General features: G+C 31.6%; 2 protein-coding genes across 2 annotated transcripts; both read right to left on the bottom strand.

The window, feature by feature from the left end:
* Window positions 1–593: 593 nt before the first annotated feature.
* LOC125870828 (cell number regulator 8) lies at window positions 594–4,211 on the bottom strand. The gene is made up of 3 exons (XM_049551367.1): window positions 3,807–4,211; window positions 1,978–2,180; window positions 594–1,029 (listed from the first exon to the last, which is right to left on the bottom strand). Exons 1-3 carry the CDS (start codon window positions 4,093–4,095, stop codon window positions 796–798), a joined length of 726 nt encoding a protein of 241 aa, XP_049407324.1. The 5' UTR covers window positions 4,096–4,211; the 3' UTR covers window positions 594–795.
* Window positions 4,212–7,269: 3,058 nt separating this feature from the next.
* Window positions 7,270–9,405, bottom strand: LOC125870830 (uncharacterized). The gene is made up of 3 exons (XM_049551369.1): window positions 9,097–9,405; window positions 8,340–8,500; window positions 7,270–7,515 (listed from the first exon to the last, which is right to left on the bottom strand). The coding sequence occupies exons 1-3, from the start codon at window positions 9,170–9,172 to the stop codon at window positions 7,495–7,497; spliced, it is 258 nt and encodes an 85-aa protein (XP_049407326.1). The 5' UTR covers window positions 9,173–9,405; the 3' UTR covers window positions 7,270–7,494.
* Window positions 9,406–9,792: the final 387 nt, after the last annotated feature.

Raw genomic sequence — 9,792 nt, 5'->3', positions numbered from 1 at the left:
CCTCCTAAATTTAGTGGGTGGGTCTAATAAAAATGGGTTAGGGTTGAATTATTAATTGGGTCAAAAAATTTAGTGGGTATCCTAGTTGGCAAGCCTATGTGGCGGAATTAGTGCCATGTGGCTTGCCAAATCACTTCTGCTAAGTCCTAAGGGTAATTGTGGTCTCTTAAATTAACAGTAGGGGCATTTTTGATCCTAAAATGTAACGGAGGATATAAGTGGTCTATATCTCATAGTTCAGGGGCATTTTTGACCCTTTTTCCGTTGAAAATATGTCTAAAATGGCTCTATTGACCCAATCAAATTTTTAATAAAGAAACGAAATGTAGGAAAACTTTAGGGTAGATAGGCTAGCAATTCATATAAATCTGGGTAATTTGCTTTCTACCAAAGTATGAAGTAAAAACATTTCATGACATACTTTAATGCTGAGGTTTTTCACATCATTCTTTGGAGTTGGGAATTTACAAGAAACAACTTTTCTATCCCATAAAGGTAGGTAGAATTTACGTAGATCCTATCCTCCCCAAAACCCACTTGGGGATTACACTAGGTATGTTGGGATTACCAGATTTAAGGACATAGAGATATGCTAACCAGAGCAACACAAATATTATTGGCAGAATCCATCTCTTTTATGCACATATACATTATAAACACAACACATATAGGTCTTCAAGTTTTACATAACTGGCAAAACTATTAAAAAGTCGAGTGTTCAAAAGCTTTAAGAAAATGGATACAAATCAAACACAAGAAGGAAATGGCTTGGACTCCTCATCAAGATAATCTTGCTTAGCGGCCCATGGTTTGCTCGTTAGGGGGGATCATAACGAGCACTTGTTGGGCGTTAAAGCCAGGATGAGGAAGCCTACGACGAAGCTCACGACCTTCTTGGCAAAGAGCACAAGGGTGGCAGAAGAAATGAGTTGCAAAGTCACAAATAGACTCACATTGCTCGCGCTGCACCTCGTCCTCAACAAAGCTCCCGCAGCACCCACTAGATCTGTTGAACGCCTCACAGCTCCCCTGCAGAGGATACAAATTTGGATTTACAAGCTCTAACTGGGATAAAACTTATAGAACTGTGACTGCAACCAGCTGGGGGAACTTGAAGGAATAGAAAAAGCTCCCTCATCCGATAAAGGTGAATTGATGCAGAAACAGCAACAAGAAACAAAAGGTGGAAGGTCTCACTAGTCTGCATACACACCACCTTCCCTGGACCCCCACTCGTGGATTACACTGGTATGTTGTTGAATTCCCTTCTTTTTCTTTTTGATAAGTCATAAGCAGAATAGTTGCTCTACCTTCTTTTATCTATTTTACTTTTTTTGCAATAAATCCCTGCAAATCTCTATCCTTATACGAAGAAAGTTCAAGATTTACTGATAGTCCCGATCCTAACCAAAAAGATGCATACATCCGAATGAAAAGTTAAATAGAGAGAATTAACCAATTCTTAGGTCATGTCGCCAGTTAATTGATATGAATGAACTTTGTCTGAACCACTTTACATATTCTATAAGGATGTGTGAACCACTTTACCATTTTTTTATAAGGATGTGTAAACCACTTCACATTTTTTTATAAGAATGTGTGAACCACTATACCATTTTTTAGAAGGACATGTGAACCACTTTTATCTTTTAAAGTCAACCACAAAACTCTTACTGCTGAACTACCAGTTAGAAAGTATTTTTTACAACAAACTTATACACACGTACCGGACCAACAGTTATGAGCTTGGGCTAGGGTTAGATTACAGTGTGCAAAATCCACATAGGACTTTCCAAAAATAGATTTTTCACTTTGATGCGGAAAATATATACAAAAGAGGAGGAAGATATGAAACAGAGCAATTGGAAAGAAGAAACACATACCACTGAAAGTAGAAATGAATTTGTGGATCATAACATAGAATGAGCTTAAGTATATCATCTTCAGAAAGGTAAATTTTTTAGAAAGACAGCCTACCTCGAGATTGAACTTTCGGCGGATAGCTGTACGACTGGGATATGTAAAGCAAGGCGCCACACAATTCGAGCCAAAGAAGGATTGTCCAATCAGGTAGAGGCCAGTGTAAGGCAAGCAGTGATTGGCAAAAGTCCCTGGAGCAGAACCAAGTCTCTCAGCATTGCTCCCGTAGAGCACGCATGGGACCGTGCTACCTAGTAAACCTGCAGAGCCATGATGGTCATTTATCAGATCAGTATGATAAATAAAAGCAAATTTAGGAGAAACCCGGAGAACTTCTGATCCCAGAAAGGAAAAGTATGTCTGGAACATCAACAGGAAAACCATATTGCAGAAATATAGCAATCAGACACAAGAACTAGCAAAACTAGAATCAATCCAGTGTGCATCTTGCTAATGGTCCTCTCTTTTGTTAGTAAATGCAAACTACTAAATTACATTAGACTGATTAATACCTTGAAAAAACAGTTTGTTGGCATTAAATATCTATAAACATCATTTAAAACGTTGAGTTAGATGTTTGTGCAAGATACATATGACTAGAAAATTAATATAACTTCGAATATTGATGTAGCAGATGCATTTGTGGAAAATAGACATTATTTCTTGAAGAACATACAAGATTCAAGGAAATACAATTTAAAAAATAAAGTGTTCCAGCTACTTCCATCTCAATATAGCTATTTCCTCACTTAACCAGGTCATCAAAAGAAGCAAAAATAAATTAAGAGAAGGGAATTTGGGGTACAACCCTTCCTTGGACACTACGTGAACGCAGGATGCTTTGGGCACTGGGCTACCCTTTTAAATTTTTGGCAACAAACTCCAACGTCTTAGTCATCAAAGTAAAATACAATTCCCCAGCTACAATTATCATCTATGACCATACATTTGCTTGCTAGTTCTTTTTCCATGAACATTAAGGAGCATATGTGCTCATAACTCAATATATGAAGAGATCATTCAATAAACACACTCACAGGGACCAATAGTTGATTTTAGCAAAGGCTGAACCTTTCTAGAGATTTCAATTCAACACCTGAACTAGAATTTCTAAACCTGATCATTAATGTTCGATACATGAACTAGATTGCTAAGTTTAATTAAAAAAAGATCGATCCACGAATTTTGATAAAAAAAAATAGAGACATTTTAATCCATCATAACACATAATCCAATCAATCAATCAACTATACATCAATCCTAAACTAATTTGGGTCGCTAAGGTTAATAAAGCAAAGATCATCCCACGAATTAAAATCCACAAACATTTAATCCATTATAGCATAAAATCTGAACAACCAATCAATCAATTGAACCTCAGTTCTAAACTGATTTGGGTCGCTAAGACTAATTAAAAACAAGATCATCCAAAGGAATTTCGATCCAAAATAGAGACATTTAATCCATCATAGCACATAATCCGATCGATCAACTACACCTCAATCCTAAACTAATATGGTTTGCTAAGATTAATCCACAAATTCTGACCCAAAAGTAGACACACTTAATCCATCATAGAACGTAATCCGATCAATCAATCAACTACACCTCAATCCTAAACTAACTTGGATCGCTAGGATTAATTTTTTAAAACAAAGATCATCCCACAAATTCCAATCCAAAATAGAGACATTTAATCCAGCATAGCATAAAATCCTAACAACAATCAATCAAATGAAACTCAGTCCTAAACTAATTTGGGTCGCTAAGACTAATTAAAAACAAGAAAATATATCCATTTAATTCATCATAGCATAAAGTCCGATCAACAATCAATCAACTACACCTCAATCAAAAACTAAAACAAATTTCAAGAAAATACTCACAAACTTCAATATCACTGCTGCAGAATTCATCAGTCCTTCCAAAACAAGCACAAAGTCCAGAATCCCACTGAGCCCTATTCATAATCGGGTCACCCACAACTCCATGACCCATGGGAACCCCTTCAGCTGTCCATCCCATCGGAACAACGGCCGATAAAGGCTTCACCGGATCAGCCGGAAACGGTGGAGCTGGGGTTGTTGAAGAAATGGGTTTATTGGGTTTCTTCTCATCTTTCATTTCAGATTGTTGATTGGGTAAAAGGGGGTTCGATTCATCGGTATTTGCCATTGGGGTTTTGATGAAATCAAGAATTTTTTTGAGAGATTTGAAAGACTGGTGAAGAAATTTGTGTATGTATAATACTCTCTAAATCCGCGTGGAATGGGTCCTTCGTTAATACTGGTAAGTTTTCTTACTTAGTCAACTTTTGGACCTTAAAATATTGTTTCTCCGTTCGAAAATAAGTGTCATTTTAGCAATTTAGTTTATTTCAAATTCAGTAAAAATAGAAGGGATAATGCATAAGTATTCTTATACTAGGATCGAAATCTCAGAGATACACTTTAATTAAACTAAAATATTACCCTGAATCTATTAAATGGCATCCAAACATCTTTCACATGCCTCAACTACGTGGATTCACGGAGTGTGCTACATAAGTCAAAACGAGTGTAAAATTACAAAGAAAATGAGTTCGATGGTAATAGGACCTTAATTTAGTTAAAATGGATCTTTGTGATTTCGGTCATAGTCTAAGGGTACTTGTGTCTTATCTCAAAACAAAATATAATAAAAGTATAGTTTACTGAGTTAATCATATTTATTATATATTTGAAAGTAGTTGATATAATTGAAAATAATTAGGCATAATACATAAATATGTTATTTAATTTGAATTCAGCTAATATTTATTTTCTCTTATTTTGGGTGTGCACAAATAGACACTTAGGCCTCATTTATTTGCACTTAATGGAGGTCGGATTCTTAATCTTTCAGATTCATCCTATCAAGTGCATTTGGTTTTTAGATCAAGATTTGAATCATTCAGATTCAGCCCATTAAGTCCATTTGTTTCTTTTTTTTAAAGATCTCTTAATGGATCTAAAAAGGTTTGAACGAATCAAATTTGTAGGAGAGTCTTAACAACATTCAAACTTATATAATAAGTTATGAATTAATACAATTTCGCCTTTCTCGCTCTTTGCTTGACTTTACTCTCACAGCTACTAACTTTTTTCCTCTCTTTTCTCAATCAAACACTAATTTTTTCCTATTGAACTGGTAAGTTTTCATAATCTTTATAAGTATTTTTTTTATATTAATAATTTTCTTAGGGTGTATTGATGTTGTCAAGAACTATTGTTGCAGTTATATTTTTAGTGTATTGATGTTTATCGAGGTATTTGAGTGAAAAATAGTAGTCATGATTAAAAACAATAAATATGTATATATATTTAAGGTATTTTATTAAAATTTTATCGCCAATAATTTAATTGATACTCTTTGATCAACAAACCCGCTTTTGGACATAATATCTCTAGCTTGAAGAGGCCTCAGCATAAGTTTCAATTTCATGAAGTACATTTTGTCCAAAAAATCTCTCCCATGTGCTCTTTTTTACTTGTTGGCGAAGCAGATGAGTAATACTTGAGTTGGCCATTTCTTTATCATTAGTTAACTCACAAGTCTACCTGATTCTGAAAATTATGTTTATAATTATCGTAGTTTTAATAAGATGATCAATAAATATGGGATCGAAGGAGTATTACTTTATCTCAAATTTCTAAACCAATACTTATTTTGTTTTATTTTTTTTGTTTTGCTAAAACAATATTCATTACTTTCTTCCTTATTTTTACTTATTCAGCTTGAAATATCAAGAGATAATTTATCATGTTATTCCTATTTTATTTCTATCATCAAGTACTAATTATTGTCAATTCATCTTCGAATGAATGGAATGATTTATAATAATTAGGAGTAATTGAAGAAATTTATTATTTTATTTCGTAATTTCTTAGTGAGTGAGCCAAATTATATATGAACAAAAGAAATAATAAAATTTATGTTTTTTGTTCATGTGAGGCTCAACATGAGTCGATCGAGCCTACAACCCAACTTAGTGTCTGTTTGAATCGACTTATTTTAGGTATTTTTAAGTCAAAATAGCTCTAAACAATTTTAAAGTATTTGAATAAAGTTTAAATAAATGTCTATAAGCACTTATTTTAAAATCAAAATAACAAAATAAATCAAAACTCATAAGGTATTAATTCTAACTTATGATTTTTATCCAAATAGGCTCTTAGTATAATATCCACTCTATTCGAGCTCAATTCTTATGGTTAAGTGGTTGAATATTTCTTTCTTTTAGTACTTAGATAAGTTTGAAATTAGTTATTGAACATTTCTTTCTTCTTAGTACTTAGATAAGTTTGAAATTATTTATTGAACATTTCTTTCATAAGTTTGAAATTATTTATTAGAAAAAATAACTTATTAAATTTAAGATTTAATTTTGAACATTTAATTGTGGACATGTAGACCCTTTCAATGGTACATCTCACAATTAATTGTAATTCCATGTTCTATTAAACACGTAGTTCAACAACCACCATTCATTTTTGTTGAAAAATTCCCATTCACCATGTTAATTTAATGTCCAAACCAAATTTTAACATTTTAAATTTTAAATTTTAAATAAAATCAGCTTATAAAGTTTCTGACAAATTATTTATATGTATATAGTGAAACTATTGATATAGATCAAAATTTTCATGCGTCAAATCAAATTTGCAGCTTAATTATTTTGTATGTTTTCTTAATTGTTTCAATTTTGTGAACTATATTCTTTAGTTCGTTTAAAAAAACTTAACTTTGTAAATCATTAATTTTAACTTCTTATTTTATTTTTGATAATTTTTTTATTATCACACAAATATTATAATATTTGATTCAAAAAATATATTAAATTTGTCACTTGATGATAGGGACTACCCAACAATAGATTTGCTACAAACCTAGGGTCCTTTTCTTTTCTCCATTACTGGACAAAAGGGAAAAAATGATTTATCAATAACTTACAAAGAAAAAAAAAGGACAAAAATAAATAAATAGAGAAATATGAAGATAAGAGATTTTAGGGAAGTACCGACACTTGCAAATGCATAATACATCATTTGTTTTTATGTCCCAAAAGGATAACATTTTCTTATATTATTTACTTTAAAAAAATTATATTTTATTTTTAATGTTGTATTTATATAAATAAATAAAAACCTCCTTACAATATTATTTCCTATTTCCAAAGTTTAAGCTCGATATTTCTGATGAAAGATGGATGAATCTTATCGAACCTCTACATCAATGCCTATTTTATTAGGTTCATCATATTTATTTAAACCAAAATTAAATTCAATGGGGTAACTATTTTATTGATTCATAAAGAATAAATTGCACCTATTAGGACACAAACTTTAGTATATATATATCATAATATAAAAGTAAAATCAATCTAAAAGCATTTGGAAAGTAATTACATTCTCTATATATCACATGAAAGTAAACTATATAATAAAGAAGTTCAAGCATATATATTTTCTATTGCTTCATCAAAATAAGGACACACTCTCTTTGCCCATATAAATCTAAAAATCACACAATTAATTATATTAAATTATTACTCCATCATCCATGGTTTTTCTTCTCCTGCAGAATTAAAAAAATACTTTAAGAAAAAATGATAACTAATATGCTGTCACATAATATCAAACTACAGATGAAAAAAAGAGACAATTTGATGCATAAAATATTATCCATTTACGCAAGATGAAGGGCCACATGTCGACTTAATGTAGTAGTCTCATACCTTGACAGAAATATTAATTATCAATTCCACAATTTGAATGTATGATATATATATAAATTACACAAAAGCAACTTCATTGTTCCTCGAAAGTTTCCTTTAAATTACTAAATTGCACCAATAACATAAAAAAGAAAGCAATCTGATGCATGAAATATCATGTATTCACGCAAAGTCAAAGGAACCCCGACAAAGTGTGATGTAACGACTTACATATTATCCCGACACAAACATTAATTGTTACTTTCATGATTTAAACTTATGACCTATATATAAATTACACAAAGATAACTTAAGTCCCTCCTTTAAAATACTAAATTTCTCGCTAATAGCATAAAAAGGGGAAGCTCGATGCATGAAGCATCAATATAAAAGTCCACACCCCAATGGATATGATGTAGCCCTCTACTACCCTGACACACGCATTAATTATTAACTTCGCGATTTGAATTTGTGAGCTATATATAAATTACACAAAAACAATTTCATCATTATTCTAAAATTCCCCTTTAAAATACTAAACTATACTTCAACCATAAACAACATCCAAGGTAGAGAGCTACGATACAATCAAATTCAAAACGAATAAAATATTAAATTTTATCATACCAATTTCAATATTACAAAAAAATAATACACTATAATATTCAAGAATGAAGCTTCTTACATTTTTGCCAAGCTTAGTAGGTTTGTGATGAAACAACATGCCTTGATGATGACTATTATGCCTTCCTCCTCTTGGTGGAGGTATGTTAGTATGAGTTTCTGGTCCTCTATAATCAATTTCATAAATATCTGAGGTGTCCACTTTTGATAAATCCATTTTCCCTATCAATAAATTTAAAGTGAAGTCATAGTAAGCAAAAATATATAAAAATAAATAAAATCAAGAATGGTTTATAAATATTAAGATGTAGCTTAATTAAATAGCACTAGCAAAATTAGAATTTAGACGTACTAAGTCGACACAGTAAATTTTGAAAGTTTATCTAATTTTAAAACAACAATATGGACCCCTTTTTTCAGTTGTTGTTAGTGCTTTCTTGAGCCTCCATCCATGTCGCAATTAATTTGGTAATCTATGAATTGATGCACAAAAAGTACCTTCTATTCCTAAACCTACCTACTTGTGATAATTATATATATAATTATTCTTATTTTAGAAGGGGAAAAAATATATACTTATTTTTACGCATATATATAAAGTTCTTTTTTTTTCTATCAAGGATAGTAACATGTAACTAAGCATATTTCATAAACTTTAAGATACAAACATAGACGAATCTAGGATTTAGAGTATGCTATAGTAATTTTAGAAGAAGTGCAATCCAAATGTATGTAGACATATTCAAACTAAAAAATAATGGAACATGTGGTTAAATTCACAAAACTTATTCTAGATCCGTTTCTGAATAAGTACAAACCTGAAGAAGACGAAAAGGAAGGCGAGACGAGGAGGAGAAGGAAGAAGATGAAAATGAAGCTACACTTAAGCTCCATGGTAAAGATCAAGATCTTCAAGAATGTATGTATATATGTTTTATTTTATGCCAAAAGAGTGATGAAACTTGCTAATGAGAATTAATTAAGTTCTCATTGGGAAAAAAAATAGATCATGAAAGAAGCATGAAGTAGAGAATAGCACATGATGAGTAGATTTAAGTTCACAAGTTCTGGCAATGGAAACACTCACCATCCACACAGCAATAAGTTACAAGGTCATGATGTAGATGTGTTGGATAGGAACATTTATGTAGTGTGTACCATACCCCCCTCCCCCCCACTTTGTTTAATTAATTATACTATATTTTGTATATATTTCTTAAAATAATGATTTCTCGTTCAATATTCAATATTTATATTAAGGTCTTAATTGACTCAAATTCGCTCAGCATAAGACTCATCAAAAGTGTCATAAACTTTCGAAACCAATCGCATAGGGTATTGGATGGATATAGAAATGGGTATCGAACTGTTAATCGATAGAACCAATTTAGTGCCACTCAATATATACTTAAGCATAATATAGTGAATTTCGAACTAAAGTTAATGGGTTCAGAACCTCAAACTTTATACACTACACTACATACATTGTGTTGCAATGAAGGAACCCCCCCCCC

Source organism: Solanum stenotomum, chromosome 7 (genome assembly GCF_019186545.1).
Source record: "Solanum stenotomum isolate F172 chromosome 7, ASM1918654v1, whole genome shotgun sequence".
Classification (NCBI taxonomy): domain Eukaryota; kingdom Viridiplantae; phylum Streptophyta; class Magnoliopsida; order Solanales; family Solanaceae; genus Solanum; species Solanum stenotomum.
The sequence above is the reverse complement of the archived record's forward strand: the minus strand, read 5'-3'. Positions and strand labels throughout refer to the sequence as shown.

Coding starts and splice junctions, on each gene's coding strand:
- LOC125870830 (XM_049551369.1), bottom strand. CDS start 9,172: ATGGAGCTTAAGTGTAGCTTCATTTTCATCTTCTTCCTTCTCCTCCTC. Junction 8,501..9,096: donor TTCCTTTTCGTCTTCTTCAG/GTTTGTACTTAT, acceptor ATTTATTGATAG/GGAAAATGGATTTATCAAAA. Junction 7,516..8,339: donor CTACTAAGCTTGGCAAAAAT/GTAAGAAGCTTC, acceptor TTAATTCTGCAG/GAGAAGAAAAACCATGGATG.
- LOC125870828 (XM_049551367.1), bottom strand. CDS start 4,095: ATGGCAAATACCGATGAATCGAACCCCCTTTTACCCAATCAACAATCT. Junction 2,181..3,806: donor CAGCAGTGATATTGAAGTTT/GTGAGTATTTTC, acceptor ATGGCTCTGCAG/GTTTACTAGGTAGCACGGTC. Junction 1,030..1,977: donor GCCGAAAGTTCAATCTCGAG/GTAGGCTGTCTT, acceptor TATCCTCTGCAG/GGGAGCTGTGAGGCGTTCAA.